The following is a 24,741-nucleotide window of genomic DNA, read 5'->3' as shown; positions in this document are numbered from 1 at the left end:
AGACCAGGTGTAGCATGAACATTTTCAACCTGTTCACATGTGGTCAGAGTTGTGGAAGCTGCTGCCATTGCCACTGGCCTACCTGTATGCTCAGGTGCATACACTCCTTTTGTGTGTGTGATCACACTGGGGTGTGCACTGTGGGAAATGCTTTTCACAGGATGCTGATTCTGGTGAGACCCTTAAGCAGTCATTTGCCTGTTTCCTTGACTCCAAGTCTTTTTCCCATTTGCACAAAACTGGAGATAGAAACTTCACTCTATCAATCACAAACCAGCTCAGAGGTACTTTTCTGAAAATACACAATATCTGCAGTTTATTTTTCAGTTTGGTATGGGGGGCAGGGGTTGTTCAAGCACAGACTTTTTTCTTAGACATGCATTCCATGGACATCTCAGGGCAGAGAGTCTCTAGTCCTTCACCAGCCGGTAGATGTGATGTTGGGCACCATGGTCACTAGTTGATACTTCAAAAACATATGCTATGCACAGCAAGGTCTCCTGTGTGTCCCTGTTTGTCACAACCTAGACAGAAAAGGAGAAGAAGCTGAAATGGCAACTGCTACTTCTCTGCTTACATATTCCAACACATTTAACTTAAAGCAGAAAGTTGATAATAGACAAAGAACAGAGAAGTGCAGGATTGATACACAGCTTGACCACCACAAGCCCCAGTCTGTGCCCACACACCAAAGCACTTTTGCAGCCTCAGAACTAAAATGCAATAAAGAGACAGGGAGGTGAGCAGAGTCCACTGTGAGGAAAAGTCCACTGTGACCAAGCAGTAACCACATCAGTGGACGCAGGTCCACCAGGTCCTCTACTTCCCACCCCGGTGTTGCAGATTTCAGTAGAGGGAAAGTGTTTCACCCATAAAAGCTCTTTTTGCTCTGTTTGTTGGGTATAAGAGGCCCCCTCCTGTGGCACACCCACTCCTGTTCACACATATATTGATATATCACAGCCACAGTGAATTGTTTCCCTTCATCTGCTCCTGCTTGTCAATGGTAGACACAGAATGCGAAGATTAGAGAGCATAACTTCTTTTACAGGAGACTTACAGATTTGACTCCATTACACCTCCCATTCCATGCACTGTAGGTGTTGGGGGAAGGATGGCTGCTACACTCATGCATTCTTATAGAAGCTCCTTTTGTCCCATATTTTCCTACAGCCCCTCAGGACCCTTAGCTTCTCTACAACGTGACTCTGTCAGCAGCATGGTGAAGGAGCAGTGTTGTCCTAGTTTCTGCAGCATGCACTACATGGCAGAGACAAGAGAAATATTGCACTCAGAACTCCCAGCTCAGCTTCCCTCTCTCTGTCACTGCACAACTTTGCACATTCTTGTCACCTGAGTTTGTGCCATAGCTAAAATTCTCTCCTGCTGGAGGAGACAGATTTTTATCAGCAGTAGCACCAACTCAGATGCAGAAGAAAAACATCCCAGCTGGAGTCTTAAACTGTACCACAGCCTAATTGTTCTTGTGAAAACAGGAAGAAAATAGCTGTTTTCAAACTTGCTTATTAATTTTAGCAGTCTGGTTTTGGTCTATTCTGCTTTCTTTTCTTACTTCATGATCAGGTTTGCAGTTGGACTCCTTTCTTCTGCAAGATGTGGTGAGTTACACACATCCAGGTGTGGTAAGGCACCAGGCCCTTTTCTGAAAAAATGGGCTCTGAAATCTTGGGAGTGCTAGATCCAGGAAATGTGCAAAGCAAGATAAATGATGCTTGTGGGATTAGGGATATCTAAGCTCATAAAAGGGTGTAGAAAAAAATATTAGACTTGCCTCAAAGTTGGTAGTGGGGACTGAGAGCTACCAAAATGCCTTAAATTATGCATTTTTCAGCTCCCTGGTGGGGAGTGAGCTCAGGCTGCTGCTCAGGGAGCAGGTGCACCTTCATCTTGCACAGGACTGCAAGGCAGTGTGTGCCAGCATCCACATGGGACATGCCTTCAGTGACAGAAGGTAAGGGAAGGACATGAGATTTCTCAAACCATAAAGCCCCTGAGGAAGTAAAATGATGTGACAGCTTTTTTTAATAGAATTTATAGGAAGTGCTGGCCTGACTGAGGAATGAAGCGTGCAGAAGGCAGCTTCAGTGTTCCTCAGTATGGATTACAGCACACAGGTCTTCCATCTCTCTGCCTCTGTCCCTTTCATGCTTTTGCTCATCTAGAACAACTCTCAGCATTTATACTCCTCATTTCTTCCAGATGTTTAAGACCTTAATACAAACATGGAAGAGTTAACTTCTTAATGCGCTGTGAGGTATATTATTAACCCCGTGTTTTACAGCTGATGTATCTGAGCCACAGACCAGTGAAATGAGTTGCCTGCAGTTATCCAACATCCTCAGAGAATGGAATGAAAAGCCCTTTGATTTCCATTCTTTCATACAGCCACCAGCACCTCTTCTACTTACCCAGCCTCACGTTCTCTGGGCGAGGATCTCTGACACCTCTTACAGAGGCAAACACAGAATTCAGTCCATTAGAAAAATCCACCTTTTAAGCTGTCTGCCCTCTTCCCAAGTTTAGGTTGCATCTGAGCCTGGAAAGGCTCCCAGTATAACAAAACACTAATGCAGATCTAACTGCCATAGCCTTGTAATCCTTACCTACCTAGAGGCTGCAGTCATCCAGGTGGTGTCACAGAGCTTCCCCACAACATGCCCCTTCCTTTGCATGTCTCCATTTTCTTTACAGGTCCAGGATGGTTCTGAAGACACTACTTCTCCCCCTCCCCCCATCTGGTCAGCGAAGAACTCTTCACACAGAAAAATTTTATAGCCACTCAACGTGGTTTTTTTACCTTGCAAAAAAAGGGCCAGGGCACAGAAAGGACCTCAACATTTGTGAAATACTGGAATGAGCATTTCCTTCACTGACTTTTTCATCATTCCCCTTCCTTGGTCTCTCTGCCTCCTGAGCTCTCCCTTTATTTTTCTTTTTATCTCTCTCTTAGCCCAGGTCTCTCAAATTCTTTTGCTGCTCTTCTGCATGAGTTACTATCTGTAGAGCTCCATAAATGGTCTTGAAGTGCAATACACATGAAAGACACTAAGTTCAATTAGATGCTGAGCTAAAAAAGGAAATCTGCTTTGACTCTCAACACTGAACTCCTGCATGGTGCTTACTTGTTGCCAAGTTGCACCAAAAACAGTTGAAGTTCCCACCTGTAAGATAGTGAAGTTCTCCAGCACACTGTTCATCATGTACTTCTCGGGAAGGTGCTTGAGTTTGTGGATGAAGTTGATCATGTATTCGCAGAGAGGGGAGCGGTGGATGCGGTAGGAGTAGTGTCCGTTTTCATAGCGCGCATACTCTGTCTGCAGTGCAAAACACAGAAGGGGCACGTGGGGCTACGCTGTCACACCAGTGACACTAAGCACAGAAAGGGACTCGGAACAGGCAAATTACACTGGCACTTTCAAATAATTTTATTAACAGTGACCACAGTGCTTTGCACCAAAGTCAGTCCCTTTGAACCCTCCAATTTCTTTGGTTTGATTTCTTGTTTTTTCTTTAGAATAGTGGGTTCCAGCTTATGAGCAGCAAACTCTCAAGGCACTGTGAAAGGTAACTAAGAGCAACAGACCAATTGTCACCTACGCTACAGTCTGCATCCCTACTGGAAAAATATTAGGTGTGAATAAACTGAAAAAGATAATAACTGCTGTTTTAGCAAGAGCAGGAAGTAATGATAGTAATAGTATGCTCAGGATGCTTTACAGCTAAAAAAGACTAAAGCCTTCTGGTACCTGTGCTAGAGATCATAGAGCTCTGCTCCCCTTTAGGAGAGGGTCTGGCCAATGATACACAGAGGGATTTTCTTGTTCACATTCACACCTTAGCTCCTGTATGTTTTATCTGTCTTTGAAGAGAAACTGAGGCCATATTCTATGATTTCACAGCAGACCCTTAAATGCCTGTAATGTCCTTTCACCCCAGAAGCTCAGTCTTCTTTCATGTGCACCAAGACACCTTCCTTTGGCCTCTCTGTCCCACCTGAAAATACTTAACTGGACTTTAGGAATGCCTATTGTGTGACTGGAGATGGGTCTTGGGGAAGGATGCATCTTGAACAGACTGCTGACACAAGAACAGCTGGTGTTCTGCACATAGATGTTCTGCATCTCAAGGCTCCTTGAGAAACAGGGCAGCAGGAGGCATGTCAAAAGCAGCTCTCTTAGCAGCTGAATGTGGCATCAAAACTAATTTCTTCAATGCCAGTTATATACATGATTTTGCAGTTCCCTTGTTGCTCAAGCTGTCAGTGTACAAGCTCTAGGTCAAATAAAACTGTAAGACTATAAATCATTACAGTCAATTAATGGCTATAGTCTATAAATGATCTGTTCAAAAACACTGATGAGAGTGAGGTGTTGCTTATATGTTTTCACTTTTCTGGACTACAAAACAAGGGGTCTGTGTTTCCTAGCTTTCCTTTGTTTCCCAAAAAGCCCCAGAGAATCACCAGAGCTAAGAGTCTTATGTATTTACATCTCCTCAGAAGCTGGGATAGAAGGGAAAAGCGGCGAACACTACCAGATCTTCAGTGAAGTCCTGAGACAAGGCCATGTTGCAGGCTCAGTGATCTCACACCTGGCATGTCTCAGAAATAATCTATGGCATCCATCTCCCTGACAAGAAGCATGAGATATATTTTGCCTTGAGATACAAAGGCAGGATGCAAATACTTGAATTGACAAACAGCAGCCAGAGAGAACCTTGCACCCAGGTGTCTGCTCCTTACCTCTACTTTCTCTACCACCTGCTTTCCAAAGGAACACACTTTGGTGGAACAGGTAATGACCATGTTTTCTGGGCTCTCGTATTGGCTGGAAACGCCATAGAAAGATCTGGATTCATCTTCAATATTGGTATTCAAATCAGCCTGCCAAAAAAAGAGAAAAAAAATTTAGATGGTTATCAACAGATGGTTGTGGCATTTTCTCACCATTACCTTGTGTAGCCAAGATAGTAAAGTATTGGAGTGTCCCAAGCTCCTTAAGTAGACCAGTGTGCATTTAACAAGCGAGAGAAATCTGAAGAGTATTGAATAAAATCCCATTCCCACTTCAAAAAATGGTGGTGTGGATTTGCATACACATTGGGGAAATCTGGTGGAAGATCCTCCTAACATTAAAACCATATGATACAGCTTGGAGGTACTCACAAAGCATGTGGAGAGCTGACTGCAGAGACAGAGCAGTGCAACAGACAGGCTAGACTGGGCTGACTCACCAAGGAAGGAAAATAATGGTAAAGCAACAGTAATAAAGTTGGTAAGGGAAAACAGACAGCAGGGAAAAGGAACGTGTGAGTACACACACACATCAGGCTCTGGTACTATGATATAAAGACTGTAAATAGACAGGATGCAACATAAGGAATGTAGGTTACCGATGGATCCAGCCCAGTTACACCTGAATTCAAACCCATCTCCATTAGCAGCCACAGTTTTCAAATGTGAGTGCCTAAGGCTGGCCAACCAAAGCTTCCGGTTGGGACTTAACTCCTAAAAATCCCGGCTCTCTGAAGCTTCCACCAGGGGTCATTCCAACCACAGTTATGAACCAAGTGGCGGTTCCCTTAAGCTCTGGAAACACTACAGGAGTGTGGGAAGTCCCAGCTCAGCTTCCTCCCCTTCAAAACCGACAGGGCAGAGCTTCTCTGTGCTCCACAAGCCCAGGTGCTAATTTACCTCAGCATAAAAGCAAGGATTGGTTCCCATAGGCCACTCCAGAGCATTTTATTCTTCCAGCTGAACCAAGGGAAAGAGGAAACTGAAGAAAGAGTGTTACTGCTACAGTGGATACAGTGTGAATAGGAAAGCATTAAATGCCATTCTAGCAGGGTTTTCTTAACCAGTGTCAGTGAAGAGTTTTTATTTGAGATCTAGAGCAGCACTAAGGACAAGCAGTGCTAGCTTTGGAACTGGACCACCACAATATTGAATACCCCTCTTTCTTTGCCATGCAAAATACCTGTCTCTTCTCTGCCATGAGATAATAAATACTATTAAGCTTAGCAGTCTTAAGGAGCAATTTCACAAAAGGTTTAGGTCAGTCTAGAAAGTGCCAGTCAAAAGTTTTCTCCCCATCTGTAGACACGTGAGCTTGCTGCTGCCTTTGTGCCACCACATAAGATGAGGGCACAAAGATTGCCTGTTTTCATAGCAATGCATACTCGGGGTTGGCTTGAGTCTCTTGAGAAACCGCACCTCAGAGCTGTAGTTTGATGATGCCAGGCTGGTCCTGACCCCAAGAGAGATCAGTCTCACTCTTCCAGAGCAGTTTGTGCTTCCCCATTCCTGCTGTACTGACACATACTGATACATCTCTGTATCACAAGGCTCACTGAGGAATTGCTCAGCTAGTTCTCAGTGGGATCGGTTCCCTGGCCTGATTCAGAAACACTTGTGTGTGTTCAAACAAAGAACGTGTGTTGGGAGGATGGGCAGCAACAGGGAAAGCAGAAGGCAGGACAGCTTCTTCTAGTGAATTATTATGGTCATGCTGAAGACCTTGATATTCAATAACTGTAGTTATGCAGCTACTTTCTTTGTACCACAAATGTACATGAATTAGATAGTAGCAGTGTTACTCTGTTCTGGTTTAGGTTTTTATTGAATTACTGTATTGTAATACTGTACTTTAATACTGTAATACTCACTTCCATGTCAATGCAACTAACTCTATTATTTCACTCACACTCCAACTGTCTGAATAAAGATTAATTTCTTCCCTTCTCCGAAGAGGAACTAGACCAGGAGTCCTTCACAATATTTTTCAGCTGTTACCCTTGGGAGTGATAAACACAATGTATGGACTTGATTCCGCTTTTCCAAAGAAATTGTCCCACTGAGTCAAAAAGAACAAAGGGTCAAGGCTACAGAGGCTTGGTCAGGCCACTGCTACATAAACATAGCAGATGCTCTCACTGCAGAACCAGGCAACCATTTTCAGGGTCTCACTAGTAAAGTTAAGATTACATTCTGCTAAAGACTCACTGGTAAAATTAAAAAATAAATGCAGTCAATATGAGGCAAAGCAGAAAGGTGCTAGTTCCACTTCATGAGAAAAGCTTCAACTAGCCCTAAGAAGCCACTCTAGGTGTGCCCACAATTTTACAAGCCTCCCATCAGAAGGCCAGACTAGAATTTCACAGCCAGTCAACATCTAATTAATCAAAATTAATGGCAAAACTATGGTAATACTGTTTGAATTAAGGAGTCATTGTCATTCACTGACATTATGTACAAGGTTCCTGGAAGCCTTGTTGCAGTGGAGCAGTGGGATCACGTTGGAACTCCCTCACATTTACACTGCACTTTTTATTCTAAAGCTTGTCACGTATTATGGGCTAGGACAGTCAGACATGGAGTGATCAGTCACCAAGAGCTGTGAACCCACCTCCTGTCACCTCTGCAGATCTCATAAACATACATACATGGAATTTCAGCAACTTCAGGGCTTGATGAGGGCTTCAGTTCACGTTTGCAGGAGAATGGAGCTGGAGCACCCCAGACTGTGCTGGCCTTACAGTTACAGCTTACTCACTTATTTACAGCTGCTGGTTCCCACCTTCTCAAGGAAGGCACTGCCCCCATACCAGAGGTTATTTAGCACACACATATCTGCTCTTGAACTATTTGCAACCTGGTTTACTCATGTGAACTGAAAGTAGCAATGGTATATATGAATACAAGACCAAGGAACAACTCAGCAGTGGGACTCCAAACTCCTAGCTTTCCCTGCTGTGGAGATGATTACCTCCTGAAGGGAGACAAGGCAGAAAATTGAGGAAGAACACTGCAATTTGCCACAGCCAAATTAACTTCTAAATGTCAACTGGACACTAGGGTAATTCATGAAAGGATGCAGTTAAACTTCTCAGGATTGCATGAGGACAAGACCATAATGACCAAAAGAGTTACTGCACCTAGCTTAACACCTAAAACCACTATGGTACATGCCTAGATTCCTATGAGCTCCTCACAACACCTAGACCATCAGGACTACATTGCTTCTCTAAAGAAAACATTGTGTCAAAGCACACCCAGGGCTGGAGCGAGCACCTGGGGTGAGCAGAGACAGGTCTGACTTGCTGTGTCCAGTACATTCCACCCTTAAAAGAAGCAAGGCAATAATAGTGACTATGATTCAAAGGAAAATCATCTTCCCAGAACTCCATCGAGCAGGAGGGCTAATCTTCACTTTATAGTCTGGGAATCCATGGAGTTGTTTAATATGTAACTGGATGTGACTAGAACCTAGGTGCCTCAACTCCTGTTTGGCAAATGCCCTAGTATGTCCAGCGACAAGTGAGACGAGTTTTGAATACATTCCTTACCCCAACCAAAGGAGACATAGGCAGGATTTAGGAAAGCCACACTGAGGGGGCTGAGCTGCTCCTACTTGCCACTGCTAGAACAGGGTGGGACTGCGGGGGCAGCAGCAGCATTCAGACTGTTGGGTGGTGTCCAGCATTCAAACAGCTGTTCTCAGTCTTTTACAGACCAAGGTAGAAGATCAAATAAATGAGGCATATTACAAGCTAAATCCAAGTTATGAGCCACCAACTGGACCATACTACTTTATCTGACAAAGTCAGGGCTCTTGCTTTCTGTCCAAGAAGTTCCAGATGCAAAAACCTGTGCACACTCTGGCATAGCAGCAATCTGATGTGTCTGGGATGTGTTCAACTCCCTGGTGCAAGCTCAGCACAGACGACATCCATAGCTTGCCTGATGACTTCCAAACATGCTGAAACTACAATCACTGAGATATCTGTGATCCACATACTGCATGCAAGAGTGAATCTACCTGCTTTGGGGGAAACATCTGAGATTCCCTCCTTTCCAGAGAAGTAAGCAGAATGTCTAGTAACCTACAAGACAAGATTTCTAGATAGAAGAGATGGGATTTGTTCCAGGAAGAGCATAGTACCCCTCCACAAGTTAATATCCTCCTCTCTCCCTTCCATCTCTGAAAAAGATTCTTTGAAAATTCCTCAGCAATTCAGTCTTTCAATCTGCTTTTTGCTGTCAATAATCTCTATACTGTTGAACACTGAGGGAACAACTTTGGTGAATGAAGTACCACTGGCAGAGTCCCCTTACATAAGGCAGCAACTGTAGGTGGTGCTGGTGATGGCACATGAAATTAATACGTGCAAAAATCATAAAATTCTCTGTTTCTCACTTGTTTGCTGCCTCATAAGGAGTACTAAGAACAGACTGGACATAGGGACCAAATTGCCATTCCTTGCTCTCCAGGCAGTTTCTGCCAGGTCGGGATTGAAGGCATCCAGTGGGCAAGGCAGGGTGCTTGCAGGGCAATTTGCACTGCTGCTGTTTTGACTGCATTTGCTTGTGACAGGAGAGAAGCCAAGTGCAGGAACAGCAGTTTCCAGCCCACCCCTTCAGGGCTTTCCCACAAAAGTATATTTCACTTAGCTGAAAGAAAATGCTCAGTGATTTGACTGCCTATCGCCAAGAAGAAATCACTACATACATTCTTCACAGGCAGGACAGGGCTCCCAAGAAATTCCCCTGATTCATGTCTCTACAGATGGCTGCTCTCTGCAAAGTACTACCTGTCCTGGATTCCTGGTTTGTCATTTTCCTTCTGTCTTCCATCCAAAGTCTCACAGCTTCTGAAAACTCCAAGATGCAAGTGCACCATTCTACTAATGTGCAAAGCCCTGAGAACGCCTCTTCCCCAAACTATTAATAACGATCCATACAGGAGGAGCTCACGGGGAGAAGCAAGGAACAGGTGGCAGAGATAATATTAGCCTGGAAAAGAGCAGGGCTGCCACTGCCCATGTGTTGGGAGGCTGATGTCTCACATTCATTGTCGTGTGCTAGAATGCACTTGGAGCACAGAGAAATGTCACACAGATGTCATACACAACTTGCCAACCCAAGTCCAAAAATCAGTTCATTGTACCAAATTCCCAATGCCAAAATCAAGGAAGAATTGCAAACACTGCAACACTGCTTATGTTTCAAACTCATCAACTTTTAACTCTTAGCTACATATATATGTATAAGCAATTTAAAGCACCTTTGAACAAATGTGGACATCTCTATCTCAGTCATACTAGATCCTCAATGCTGACACTGATGTCAAGAAACCCCAGGTCTGGTGTTTAGAATTAGGCTTCTGGTGCACAACAGATCATCTGGTATATTCAACGCTTACTGTAGCAATGGCAGGTTCATGCCTCGGGTTCTTCAAGCCTAAGACAGCATATATCCAACTCCAGCTTATTCATGCCTTGTTTTTTTTAAAGTCTTTGTCACCTGCAACCACAATTTCAATTCAGAACCTCTGAAAAATCAATCATATCTTCATGTCTCAAAACATCCCTTCAAGTATTTAATTCTACTCACCATTTTATCCTAAAATGATGCTATAAATTCAACAGTGTAGTAATTGCTTTATCCAATATATCTTTGAACATCAACAGTATATTTGTATAACTGTCCAGAGCTATCAGGCAGCAAAATGAAAAAGCACCCTAGCACATACCGCTACAAAAGCATAAAAATGCAGAGGGATATAAAAATTTCTGCTGAAATCTGGTTTTCTTCCTTTTTTGGTGTTAATCATATTGTATTATCTGTGAAAAACGTTTGTTTATTTATTTGCTTCTTGTCAGTCTTAGAAGCTTCCAGTTAACAAATGACTTGACCTGTAAACTTTGCCTCTTTCTAAGTGACAACCTGTAATGCTGCTACCAATAAAACCTGATGTTAAATCCAACAAGGCAAGGGTACCAAAAAAAGAAACAGAACGTCACAATATTAAACCAAGCCCAGAAATATTTCTGTCCTTGTAAGTATAGAGTTGCAGAGCCCCACAAAATCATGTACACACTGGAGTAAAGATGTTCCAAATCCTATGTCACATCTCTTAAAAATCAAGCCAAATTCCAGTGAGTTGATATCCTCTGAACACAAGATACTTTATGTGGGAACAGAAAGAGCCCAACTTGATGACATGCCACCATCTAAGTCTTTCAAAACCCTGACAGAGGTTGGTCTGACATGGTGCATAGGCCACATTTATACTTCTGATATTAAAAGCCAAATTATCACAATTGCCAAACCGAACCACAAAAGCAGAAAAGCACAATTTTGTCAATTTTGATAAATAAAATCACAGTTGCACCAGATCACATTTTCATTATGATTTCTCTCTCTTCAAGTCAAGGAGTTCAAAGTGTTTTATTCTCTCTATGTAACATCTCCCTCTAAGCTCTTCCTTTTGGTTCTTGAAACCTCCAAAGCACAAAAGGCAATTGCTACCGTTCAAAGGGTGCCCTGTCAAAGGATACACTTCTCAGCAAGGTGCTGTTGTCTCTCCAAGCCAGAACCGAGCTAATCTTCCACCTTTTGTTTTGAGCACCCCAGGCAAGCTTTGTTGTACATTGCCAGGAGCTAATCCCATGAAGGGCCCAGCTCAGTAGCACGGAGACTGCAGGTAGTAAAATTACGTGTCCCCAAAAATCACCAGCAAGCAACACTCTAGGCACAGGCACTTGAGCAGCAGACTCCCGGCCAGCATTCTCCACCTCAGTTTCTGGAAAGGCTAGGCTTGGGACAGCTGGGAAGTTGCATCTCAAGGCACTTAACTCTTCCTTCTGAAAGCACAGTCAGGAGGCTTTCTAGCGCCAGTTTGTATGAAGAGAACGAGATACAAAAGCTCATTTCTCATCATCTCACTCTGACCTGAGGTTGAATTACATGGTAAACTCAAGGTGAAATGCTCCAAATCCCATTACACATTCCCTCAGCCATCTAGTGTACAACTGCTTTTAGCTACTGTTATTTTTAATTTCATAATACTTATGATAATATAGATCACCAAAGCTATTTTGTTTGTACCTTGAAGCACAATGGCACCGTGTTTTCAAATTTCAGCTAAATCACAAAAATCCAAATTGAGTGAGTAGGCTTTTGCCAGGCTGATTTCTGCCAATTTACCAGAAGTCATCTCAGTAATATATATCATCATAATCCAATTTCATTATATGTTTCTCTTATCTTTTGCTCTGCCAGAAGTAAATATGCATCTATAAATTATTAGTACTTGGATAACACAAAATGTAACTCCAGAGAGAGGAGAAGAGATGGAAAAGTATTGCTTCTGACTGAGGAGTTACACAACACTGAGAGAAGTGAATGCATAAGAGTATGCAGAGAATAATTTCCCCTGTGTTCTTTACTTATACATAAATGAAAATTCTAGAAGGCCCAAGTCACCAATAGCAAATCTTCAGACAGTAATCAAGAACAACTCTACAGATGGACAATGTGAAAGATACATCTTGCTACAGACAGAAATCATGCCTTGTGGGGTCAAGGGAAGAGCTCCAGTGACAGTCATGGCTGTATTAAGTTGCCTACACAGGGAAAAATTTGTTGGGAGGCAGCAGTTTTCTAACAGCCAGCGAGGTCACAGCTTTTAAAGTGAGAAACTTCATAGCAAAAGGGTCCCCTCTAAAAGGCCCTTCTCTTACCCAGAATTTGACAAGGAAGAAGGCATTAGCTGGCCCCCTTTCAAAGAGCTCCTTCAGGCCCCCTTTTTTCTCAGGGAACTTGTCATAGATCTGCCGGATATCCACTGCCTCGAGGTAGGGGTCATTGTAGCTGGGGCTTGACTGCCCAATGTGCACAAACAGGTGTTTGTTATACTGCAAGAAGAAGAAGAAAAACATGGAATTAGGAAATTGTTCAATACCATTCAGTACATCCTGAACATTCATTGTCCTTCACAGAAGACTACAGGAAGTCGATGAAGATTTGATAGCATTTTCTAAAAGAGCAGAAGAAATCAACAGAAATATCTGCTAATACCAGCTCATGCTGTTCTTTCCTTCTTATCAATACATCCATGCTTCTTCCTTCTCTGAAACATTACTGTTGGGTTTTTTCTTCCTATATTCACTCCTAAGCCATTGCCTCATGCTGCTGCTATATAGTCTGAAATAACCTAAGACACAGAGTGTTACCTGCAACAAATCACTCAGTCAAACATCAATGCTCTTGTCCTATGAAGAGCCTGAAATCCCACAGCAAGGAACCAGCCAAATAACACAATCTTTTCTGAACTTTCCTATCTCAGCCCATCACCTGAGCACATCTCAAGATGCAGAATCACAAGGTTTAGTGAGACAGGCTAATCTTACTACTTCCACTTTATAGGTGGCACCATGGAAACACAGTGATGCAAATTCATCCCAGTTGCCCCCAATTTCAAGTTCTCATCACACCAGAGAAACACATGGCTTTATGTGATCTTAGCAACATCTGATTTTGGGTTCTATATTGGACTCTAACAAGGCTGGAGAGGACAACCAGAATAGCCTGGCATGGGTTTATGACCTCAGTGCCTTGGGCTCTGGTGTATGAATGTCCATGATCCTGGACAGGGAGGCCAGAAGCACCTTGCACAGAAATGGATCTACCACTATTTATCCTCTAAGAGGAAGATATCTGGTGTTTCCCAAAGAAGCCTTTCTGTTCTCTGAAGGGTAATGAAGCAAGTATTTCATACTCAGAGAGCAGTATAACATATCCATGATGAACAGGAGCTGTCTGAAGATGCAAAATTAATGAGGGGTGGAAGCAAGGTGTGTTTCTTACTGTGTCTTGGTCTTGTTGTTGTTCCAAGAATGCAGAGAACTCTAACATCCAAAGTTTGGAGCTAGCAACCCTTCGTCCTTGCCAAGCTGGTGCTGATGGGGAAGGTGAGAGGCCAGTAGGAGACTCAAACCCTAAGCACACAGGATTTATATAACAATAATTAAGGAAAAAATGGCAATAGCTTTTCAGCAGAGCACCTGCTGTCAAAGCTGACTCATTACATTTTCTTATGGCTTCATTCATCAAGCAAAAATATCATTCACAAGGTCCTCAGTCTACCTGTGCTCTAAATGGTTTGTCAGTCACCCCCTGCTCAGACAGCACTGTCAGGGTAGGTCATGACGTAAAAGACAAACAACCCGGCTTTGACACCAGAGAAAACATGTTCAGCAATTTTAAAAGGACTCAGATGGAGCCCTAAAGGAGCAGTGAAATAAACTGTTCAGTATCAGAATGAGGTGTCACCATTACCTTCATAAAATGGGGAAGCTGAGAAGGAAAAGACATTTGTTATTCAAATTACTCAGAAATTAGGAAGGCAATCATGTTATAACAGAGAACAGTGTTCTAGAACATGAAGCATGGTGGAAGACCAGTAAAGATATGTAAACTTTGGTTTTTTGCTGAGCCAGGAGAAAAAACAAACCCAACACAACCAATATAAACAGGAAGAAAAGTTTTGTAAACTAAAACAAAATTAAAAAGCTTCAGCTCTCTCAGTAAAAGGATGGAAACAGATACTAAGAGGAAATCATAAAAAAATTAATTTTTGGCTCATTGAAATGTTTCAATAGGTAATTTTTTTTCAATTTACTTTCAAGATTTTTAGTGTTGGCCGATTTTGAAGTTGAAATACAATTTCAAAGGAAGGAGGTACATTTCCTTACCTACCTGGTAATGGAAGCGGAGGCTGTACAGCATAAGGTTGTTGAGAAAATGGTTTCACGCTACAGAATGACACAAAGAAAGGTGGTTAATAAAAAACCAACCAGACAAAAAAATATTCTTCACCAACTGTTTGCACAGATTAGATCAAGTATTTCTCCTTGGGGACAAAGTGTCTTTTGGAAATTATCTTTCTGTATGGGCAAAAGAGGGTCATGGGGAAAGACTCAGAAAGCAGCAAGGGGCCAGGGCTGGACAGATTAAAATTTCCCTGCAGGTGTTCAGCAGATCCTCCCTTCAGATTTGTTTTTCTGAGATCCCTATCAGCCTCTTAATACACTGGTGCCCATTTACTTATCCTTTCCTTTCAACTACAAGTAGTTTTATATCTCTGCAAGTGGATATAGGTCTGGGCTGGATGCCTCTCAGACGTCTAGGCCCAAATTCAGAGACATTCAACACCCACAAGCGAACACAGCTTTCAGGAGAGCTCAGCTCTATTTTAACACTACTGTAAGAAAAATGAAGATCTTAGCATTTCATAGGTCTTGCAATAGCTAATGGTGTTCCTTGGGCAGCAGAGAAAGCAGCAGAATCACCTGCTTTGGATGCTCGCATGAAGGAATACTTACTCCTGGGAAGATCCAGCTTGGCCTGGCAATGGTCCTTGCCAAAACTGAAAGAAAACAACACATAGACAAAAGTCACCACTCTTAAGATAGAGATGAAAAGCAAGGCTTGCTCTTTTCTGAGGAGACAAATTGCAAGCTCACAGACCTTCAAAGATGTGAATGAGTTATCTCTTCTTTCTACATTCCTGGTTTCATTCTTGTGGAGATGCTGACTGGTCTTTTTTTTTTTTCATTCTATACACTACTACTACTCACATGCAAGAAACTGACCCAAAAGTGATCTTTGATGTTAAATATAATGCATGCACCTTGTGGCTCCATCTCCAAAGCTTTTATGATGCTCACTCTCTTGGAAGGACCATTTTCCCCAGGAAAGTTCCATGGGAGTTATTATGGCAGAAATCAATGCTCAGCAAATGCTCACTAGGCCAAGCTCACAGGTATGGGGATGCTGACAGATCTTATTTGTGAAGGATTTCATGTAAGGGCCATCTGATCTAAGTGCTGAGAATGAGCTTGGGAATTATGAGAAAGGGTCAGGATAGCCCAAACAGATTTATTCCAACAAAATGCTGGACTAAGAAAGTGATTCTGATTGTTTTCTCTCTTGTATCATTAAAAAAATATACATAGTGAAACTATTGTTTTACATCAGTGTGAGCAAAGAATAGGACAAAACTGTTGAAGCCATATGACAGAGTTATTCTACAGAGTCAATGCCTTTTGGCCCATTCTGTCTCAGTTCTCAGGATTTTCCTGAGCAGGTCCCAACATCTTTTCAAATACTCAAGTGTCTCAAAACTCCACCAAGACACTGATCCACTCACCCCAGAAACAGCAGGGTAGGCTGGTCGTGGGAGACCAGGCAAGGCCATTTTACTGTGGAAGGCAGTTGCAGAGATAATCTGGGCAGATGACATTGTAGCCATACTCTGCATGGCTTTATCTTTAGCTGCCTGATCCTATGAGTAAGAGCAGAAACAGAAAACACAGGATTATTATAATGATTAACAAGTTGCCAGCTCTAATGCTGTACAACCAGGATTCTCATCAGCTTCTCTGTAAGGAACAAGCATCTCTGAAAACCTGGGCAGCAAATTCACCAGTAACTGTGGTAAGTTCTTTGAAGCTGTAAGGCTGTCATTCATTACTATAGCTTCAGATGTGATTAATCATCCTTTCTGAAATGCTGGTTTAAAGACTGCTAAACATTTATCCTTTCTGTCTGAGGGCTTTCAACCACACAGCTGAAAAGCTTTGTTGTGAAAAGTACACCCCTAGTTGATTCTTGTGTTTTAATAATTGGTAAGAATATTCAATGGGAAAGACTCTCCATTATGAAAAAACAACCCTCTGAGGAAAAGGTCACAAAAAAGAGATTGTCAGCATCACTGCAAAAAAGACTACCTCGACTTAGGACTGCATTAGTCTCAGGTAGAGTTGATCATTTTATTCCCATCTCCAGAGAAACATGAAACCTTAATAATCTCCAGGGCACATATGCAGGGACATCCCTTTCTGTATTTTAACAGGACTGTAGATTCACACACATTTTCACAGGCAACGACAGTGCCATAATTAGTGGGTCTGAGGTACGCATAAAACAAACTGCATTCTTCACTTCTTCTTTCAAGGAATAAATAGACAAACAGAAACACTTCCCCACATTCTGCCTTTCCTCCTACATCCCCTACAATCAATCTTCATCCTTCAAACATTCCACATTTATCTGTGTCATTATAATTACCACAGAAAACACACAGATTAATTCATAGCTCGCAGAAACTGCTGAAAGAGGTACCTTCTTCAGGAATTCTCACTTCCCACTTGTATTCATTGAACTGCAGTAAGTTCTCACTTGGGCTTCCATTCTTTCCAACCCCTCCAATTTATCTAAGGTTTTCTAAAGTTCAAAGCCCAAATATCCTAATGTGTCTAACCAAAAAAAAAAAAAAAAAAAAAGTGGAGGAGGCATACAAAAAAAATCTCAAAAATAAATGCTAATGTTCAAGTGGAATGATCAGTAGAAATGGGCAAAACTTGTACATTTTTTTTTAGAGCTGTGTCTCCTGTTAGTACCATTCAAGTGAATGGAAGGGAAACATCTTAAATGCTGAGAAAGTTGATAATATTCTCCAAAGCTATGGAAAACTTTTTCAGAATCCAGTTTAAATGATGCCTTAGAGAATAACTGAAGGATTACCTACTTTCTTTAAGGGAAATTATTATTTTCTGTTGTTTTCTTAATATACATAAGGACTATTTCCCATGTGCCATTGCAGAAAAGGATTTTTTTCCTTCCCTTATTTTCTCACTGGAAAAATTGTATTTGTCTACCTGAGTTCATACATGAGTTTATGGGGAAGATGCATTTACTTGTGGAGGTATTAAAAGTTAAAAGACAACGTAAAATAATTAAGGAAGGAAAGTATTTTACCTATTAACCTCTGCTGTGTTTCTGTTTTGTTTAAATGCTTGACAGACTGCTGGAAAGAGCATGTTTTTAGAAAATACATCTGCTTTCTGTTTCAGCCAACAGTTCTGTACTCATTTCAAATGTTTTCCAGTACAAATAAAAAAGAAGAAAAATATAAAGAAAAAAAGGAGCAATAAAAACTTTCACCAAACATTTGCAATGTTTACATTTTCTTTTATTATTCTTAAAACACATAATAATGATGATGGTGATTATGATGGTGATGATAATACTACCATTTCCCACTTTTTTCCTTAGTGCACATGACATCTATTAGCCACCCAGGGCATGGAAAAACTACTGACTTTTGGGAACAGTTTTCTTCAGGCTTTACCCTATTTCCCACCTCTATCTGTTGTAGACACAGTGCACACTTAAAGAAGTTTAAAGCTTTTGAAAAAACACAGTTTGTGTGGAGACGGAAGCATTGCAGTGACTGCTCTGAAAAGTCATCATGTAGCTGCTCTGATCTCTAGGATATAAATATGAAAACATGTACTTGCTATGGAAAATGAACAGTGACAGGAGAACACACAGCTGCCAGCAGGACCTTGGAAGAAGGGCAGCAGTTTCTGTGGTTTCATTTCCTTGCTCTATGGAAATGGCCAGCAAAAGCAAACAAGTAAATGAGTTGAATCAGTGCTCCCGACTTGCCACTGCAGGCGGAAAGGAACAGCCTGGTCCTGGGGAAGGGTTCTCTGCAGGCAGCTGGGCAGAGCTCACAGCATGGCCTGGGTGGTGTAAAAGGACAGCAGCCAATGGCTCCATGGAGCTCCCCAAGACACCTTCGTTCCCTGAGAACAAAACCGGCCAGCTCCTGTGAGCTAAGTGGAAACAGGCTCGGCTGACTGGCTTTTCAATCATGCCCAACCCCAGAGCTGTGACACACGAGGAACAGAATCAAGGTTACAGATGTAAGCAGCAGTGAAGCTTTTAACACCCCGGGCAGTTGTTGTTTCCTGCTCGCTCTGACTTGCCTCTCCAGCAGGCCTGCACCTGAATTGACCACTTAACAGCACCACAGGTTTCAAGCTTAGGCAGCCCTACCTGGGTGCACTGAATTAGATAGTTGTAATTTGTGCCTCCTTCTCTTTATCAGAGCAGCTGGAAACACAACAGGCTAATAAAAGACACAGCACAGCTTTCTAAAATGGGGCTGGGATGTGGGGATGCAGTCATAGCTTAGAGGCAATCACTGCTTGCAATAGAGCTGCATGCACATCAGCACTGGGCAACACCAAGTGCCAACAGCTGGGACTGTGCTGGGAGTGCCCAGGACAGTCCATTTGCCCTGGTGCCCAGTGAGGAGCTGCCCAGACAGCCAAGAGGAAGCACATACTAATAGCCATCCCCTCAGCAGTCAGGGATGGACTGGGCTGTCAAGGTTATTGTCACCTGAAGCATGGAAGATTGGAGAAGCAAACTCTCTTCCTTCCAGATTACTTATGGCCATACCAAACAGAAAGGTCAGCACTCACCTTCCTTCTCTGGCTGTCTCAGTGAAACATAACAAGGCCCAGACCTCACATCTGCTCAGCAAGCCCTTTCTGGATAGCTCACATTTTAACAGGGGACACCCTCTTGTGCAATTGTCACATACAAACTTGACCTTCTCAATGTTTCTGGCAATTCAGCCTAAGCACATAAACCATTTCCCTGCATCAAATCTGAGTGGAAATAAATGTCAAGAGGTTCATTAGGGTGATCTTGGAGCTTTTCCTATGGAAAGGAAAACACAGCTTTTCTCAAGCAAGTATTCAACCACTTTCTCATTAGCTCAGGCCTCTTCAAATCAGGTCTGAATTAATCAAGGAACAAGGTCTATTCAGTTGGCACAATTTTACCTGAGAAGATGCCAGCTGGCTTTATTGCTTCCTCTCAGTGGACAACTCCACATCACCACCTCTAGTAGAGGTGGAGCTGGTGGTCTAGGAACTGTAAGGCTACCTTTTCCCAAGGCCACCACAACTCCATGGACTGCTTACTGGTCAGCATTTGTAACCATAAACCCCTCCTCCTCAGGCAAACACTCTTTGCACGCTCCTAAGTCTAAGGGTCTTTCAGATTTGAATGACAACAGCATAAACCAGAGGTAGAAATAAGACACATGAAATTTAAAAAGTTATTGTTTCTTTATTCTTTAAATAGAATTGCTCCAGACGTCACAGAGCTTCAACAATAATGAATGTTTGCACAACATTTCCTGGGAAGAACCTTTTCCTCTCCAGCTTACTACAGTTCAGTGACAAATCTCAGGCTTTTTTAAGGCTGTTCATAGAGGGAAGAGCTGACTGGGGGGGGGGAGGCCGGGTTGTGTGATATGTTAAGGGATATCCATCATACCTTGAGCTTGGCTTGGATCTCTCTGGCTTTCCGCCTTGCCAGGACCTGGATGTGACTAGATACCTGCATTGAAAGACAAAATTCCATCTTCATTCCAGAGGAATACTTGGTAGCTTCTTGTAGAAGTAAACACACTTTAGGCAGTTATTTAGGGTTGGGGGTAGGAGGGACTGGAGATAACAACGAGCTCCTTTTCTGAACATAACTCCAGTGCCATGAAATGGGGTGGAGGGCCAGCAAAGACAGGCCATCTAAGGCAGGTCTAGGCTGCTCAGTGCTTTGTCCAGCATAGCCTGCATAATCATTCCCGAATTACAAAGATTCCTTTTTCATCTTGTGCACCAGGCATTTTCAAAATCATCATTGCTGTCTTGTCTGCCTGGGCTGAACAAGGAACCTTCATGCAGAGAACCACTGATGTTCCCTGAAACGTTCATTAGTAGTAGACCAAGCAAATAAAATCACACTATTTAACAGTAGAAAAATTTGTGGGTCATGGTGTGATTGGGAGACATGAGCATCAGAAACCTACTGAGCTGACTCTTCCTCCCATTCTTATTAACCAGCTCAGCACAACAACAGAAAAAAAAAGTCAGCAAAGACTTTGGAGAAAAGTCAGAAACTACCAACAAGTGAACAGCAAGAAATTTGTTCTCGTTAGCCCTCATAATCTCTAGTGGCCCAAAGAAGCTAATGCTTACAGGGAAAACAGTACACTTACCTGTTTCCTTGTGCGTGTTTTCCCTGTTCTCAGCTTAATATAGCGGGCAATCAACTCATTTCGGCCTGGAACAGAGAAATAATGCAAATACAAGCTTAGAAAGCAAAGACCTCAGCAAAAAAGATAGGTAATTCCATTGTGTATCTGTAGAGAGCAGCAGCAGGATGACTCTGTCACACTCCTTTCTTACAAAGGAACTTATTAGTGCACATGGCAGACATTTGAGTGTCAGAAGCAGCCTCCTGTAACATCCCCATAGGCACACTGACATCGTATGGGCCAGATAATTGGACAAGGGGGTTGACAAAAATTGGCTGAACAGATGGATGGGGGGGGTCCCAGCTGACAATGAGCTGACAATGAGCCAGCAATGCACCCTTATGGCAAATCCCAGTTGTCAACAGGTCAAGTGATCCTTCAGCTCCACTCAGCACTGTTGAGGTAACATTTGGAGTACTGAGTCCAGTTCTGGTCTCCTCAGCATGAGAAAGGTGTGGACATACTGGAGCAAGTCCAGCAAGAAGTCAGCAAAAATTATTAAGAAACTGGAGCATCTTACCTATGAGGAGAGGCTGAGAGAGCTGGGTCTGTTCAGCCTGGAGAGGACTCCGGGGCAGTTTTTAATCAGTAATAAAATAAATACCTGATGGGAGGCAATGAAGGGAAAAAGAGAGCCACCCTCCTCTCAATAGTGCCCAGTGATAGAACAAGAAACAACTGACACAAATTAACACATACAAAATTCTGTCTAATAAAAAAAAAAATACTAAAAAATTTTAAACAATAAAAACCCAATTGTTTTTTACTATAAGGGTGGGTAAACACTGGCACAGGCTGCCCAGAGAGGTTGTAGTCTCCGTCCTTGGAGGATAGTCACAACCTACTGGACACTGCTTGAGCAGCAGGGCCAGACTAGGCAGTCTGAAGAGATCCCTTCCAAGCAAAAGGAGCCTGTCATTTTGTGTAACTAAGTCCAAGCAAATAAACATGGAAACAGCAACACAGAATTCATCCGTTTGATATGATAGAGTGAATTACAAGTGCTTTCAGGCTCCTGCAGGCAGACTCTCCAGGTTTATTACACTGGCTCCCATGTACCAATCTGAACAATCACACAGATTTTATTCTCTTTCTGAAGATGGAGGAATGAAGAGCAGAAACAGAAAGGCAGCAGTTATACATCTGAACCCTAGGCTGGTTCAAGGCAGAAAACATGACAGAAAAAGAGGAGGCTCTGCAAAATAACACATTTGTGCTGACCACAGTAGTAGCAAGATAGTGGGAATGGGAGCTGCAAGGCTGCGAGACATCTTGATATGGCTGCGAGACATCTTGATATGCCTGCAAGTGTTTGCAGAAGGAAGAAGGAATAACTAGGAAACAAAGCCACAGCTCTTGTGAAGTTTATTTATAGCAAAATTATAAAACCCCAGTATTGTCTGTGGAAAGTTTGTGGGCAGAGAACTTGTACATTAGGACATCACAGACATCAAAAGACAAGCAGTGAAATCAGTATTAAACTATCAGTATTAACTATTCCAGTAGTTTAATATTCCATGAAAAACCTATAACTTGTTTTTGTTTTAAACTCTTTATTTCACTCAACCCTGAAATGAAATGTAAGCAAGGAAATACTATGCTGGAATTGACCACTCAACCCTTTAGGGAATGACTGGCAAAGCCCTTAATTCCATCTGTTTCTGAAATAGAAGAATGCAAATGTCCATGACTGCAGTTAGGCCATGTTCGTGAAACACAACCAATGCACACACAGGGATGGGAAAGCGTTTTACATGTACAGATCTTAATCTTTTCCTAATGGTGTCATTATAGCAGCTCCCCTTATTCCCTTGGGAGAAGAAACGGGTCTGTAGCTGAGAAATCAGCTCCAGCTCCTGTAAATACAAATTAGGAACTGTGTCTGTGCCAGAAACACAATGCCCTGCCCTGTAAGCACTGACCTCTTCAAGTTCCCACAGTTTCTGCTTTAGCACAGTGTCATGCCCAGGGGAGTTTGGTGGGAGCAGATGCTGTTCTGCCACCTTGCACCTGGCTGCTCTTCCAACCCATGTAAACCATTTTTACAAAGCCGAGACCAATTACTAGCGACACATATCCACACCACCTTCCTCTAGTGCCAACAATAATATTTATGGCTTCTCAAAGCTTCCATCTGTTTAGACATGGATCCAAGCTGAAAGGTAAGAAGCAACTGAAGTGATTCTTCTCAAACAGATGCCGACATATAAGGAATTTCAGGACTGTTTGAGACACGCTAGAAGTGGGAAATGTGCTGAACAAATCAAGGCACTCAAACCCTATTATCTATAAAGAAAGGAGAAAATTTTTGTGCAACAAGGGGACCCTTTGAGAGGGAAGAAGAGAGAGTTAATGGAAAAGAGAGGAAAAACTAGCCTTGAGAAGAAGTGGATGAGGAGAATTGCAGGCAAACTTTTAAAGAGTATGTATCAGGCTATACTGAAAATCTGAACACGTGGGAACTCTCCAGACATTGGCTCAGTTATGGGTCATCCTTGCATAACTAATTTCAGTGGATTCTCAACCATATACAATAAATTTTATGGAGTAAATTCCTATTTGTAGCATTTCCAATTAAGCAAAGAAATTATGGAGACTGAACAGTCTGACAGAACACTATTCTGCTTCAGTAGCAAGGGGCTGCAGGGGTAATCTGTATGAGAGGATGCCATGAACAGCTCTGTGCCCGTCACAGCCAATTCCAGCCACAACCAAACTGGATGAAAATAACAATCAATCCATCAAATCCCCAACCAGTCAGAGGAGCACAAGCTACCTTTGCTCAAACATGTTTTGGAAAGGGCAAAAGCCAGTAGGGACAGGAGACACATAAGGAGCCACAAAAGGAGACCTGAGAATGCACAGGAGAAATACAAGATATGTAAAAAGATGAATTTGAAGAAAAGGAGACATGTGGTAGGGGACATTCCTGGGGATGTGGCTGGAAAAGTAATCTTGGAAAAAGTTGCTCCATGACACAAGAACATTTTGATGCAACTGCATCACCCACGCCAGAGCAGAGACAACCTTGAAAGGACTGCAGCCCATTGAAAACCCATGCAGAGAAGAGAAGCAGCTAGAAACAAGGAGCACCAGAGGGGAAACAAAACAAAATTTAAAAAAAAAAAGCAGGAACTGGCAGAAAGAGACCTTTACACAGTGATGCCAATCTCCTGCGTCACCCAGCACCTCATCAAAGGAATTAAGAGGGACTGAGTGTTAGAGAGAACAAAAGGAGGGAAACAGAGTAGGAAGCAGGGAGGAGAGACAATAAACTGTAGTCAAGCCTGGGAAACTGGGAGGTATTTCCATAAGTGTGCATTTGACTGTTTGTCTTTGACAACAGCAGCAGCAAAAACTGCGAAGTTCCCTCAGGCCACTCAGGCCACGTACTTCACCAAAAAAAAGACTAGTGGGAGGAGAAATTGTTGCACAAATTGCAGATATTAGATGCCAGTACAGAAATTCTCTAGAAAGAAACTCCATAGAGCATTTAATTGTGGATCATCAGAATTTCTAGTTTTAGAATTCACTTCCCACTTGCTAATAGATCTCATACGGTTTTTCCCTATTCCAGAAGTGTGTCCTCACAGTGAGGTTAAAACAGAAAAGTGGCAGGTTATATTAAGCTAATAAAGGTACTGGTGGCACAAAAAAGAAAAAATAAAAGAAAATTCAAACAAAAAAACCCACCACCAAACAAACAGATGACTCTACAAAGACATTAATCACAGGGATTACTAAATATAGAACTATGTAAATTGCCAAGCCCAGTGAACTGCAGCAAGGCACTATTAAATTACCATGAATCAAAACTGCAAGAGAAGCAAGTCCTAAATATCTTTTGTTTTCTTATCAGTAGTTAGATGCAAGCAGGTACTATGTGGCTGCAAGTCTGTAGGCTCACAGGCTCCGGAAGGCACTTTCTTTGTTTCACAACCCTGGCTGCAGGGTCAGCAAAGACCAGCACTCCCCA

The 24,741-nt window shown here is 42.4% G+C and overlaps 1 protein-coding gene across 2 annotated transcripts in view; it reads right to left on the bottom strand.

The window, feature by feature from the left end:
• Window positions 1-288: 288 nt before the first annotated feature.
• Window positions 289-24,741, bottom strand: part of TEAD4 (TEA domain transcription factor 4) — a 36,997-nt gene continuing 12,544 nt past the window's right edge. Inside the window, exons 2-12 of one of the 2 annotated variants that reach the window (XR_011151397.1) lie at window positions 20,727-20,791; window positions 20,006-20,068; window positions 16,014-16,148; window positions 15,187-15,230; window positions 14,561-14,616; window positions 13,670-13,800; window positions 12,544-12,717; window positions 4,763-4,903; window positions 3,183-3,335; window positions 1,061-1,260; window positions 435-524 (exon numbers count right to left, since the gene is read on the bottom strand). Coding sequence is in view for 1 of the 2 variants with exons in the window: in XM_069017694.1 (XP_068873795.1) it covers window positions 411-524; window positions 3,183-3,335; window positions 4,763-4,903; window positions 12,544-12,717; window positions 13,670-13,800; window positions 14,561-14,616; window positions 15,187-15,230; window positions 16,014-16,148; window positions 20,006-20,068; window positions 20,727-20,791 (1,076 nt within the window). In the remaining variant the exon portion in view is untranslated. Of the gene's footprint in view, window positions 525-1,060; window positions 1,261-3,182; window positions 3,336-4,762; window positions 4,904-12,543; window positions 12,718-13,669; window positions 13,801-14,560; window positions 14,617-15,186; window positions 15,231-16,013; window positions 16,149-20,005; window positions 20,069-20,726; window positions 20,792-24,741 lie in introns of both variants that reach the window. The other variant, XM_069017694.1, reaches the window with a different exon arrangement.

Source organism: Aphelocoma coerulescens, chromosome 1, assembly GCF_041296385.1.
Source record: "Aphelocoma coerulescens isolate FSJ_1873_10779 chromosome 1, UR_Acoe_1.0, whole genome shotgun sequence".
NCBI lineage: Eukaryota > Metazoa > Chordata > Aves > Passeriformes > Corvidae > Aphelocoma > Aphelocoma coerulescens.
Note: the sequence above shows the minus strand (reverse complement) of the source record. Positions and strands in the feature narration are given on the sequence as shown.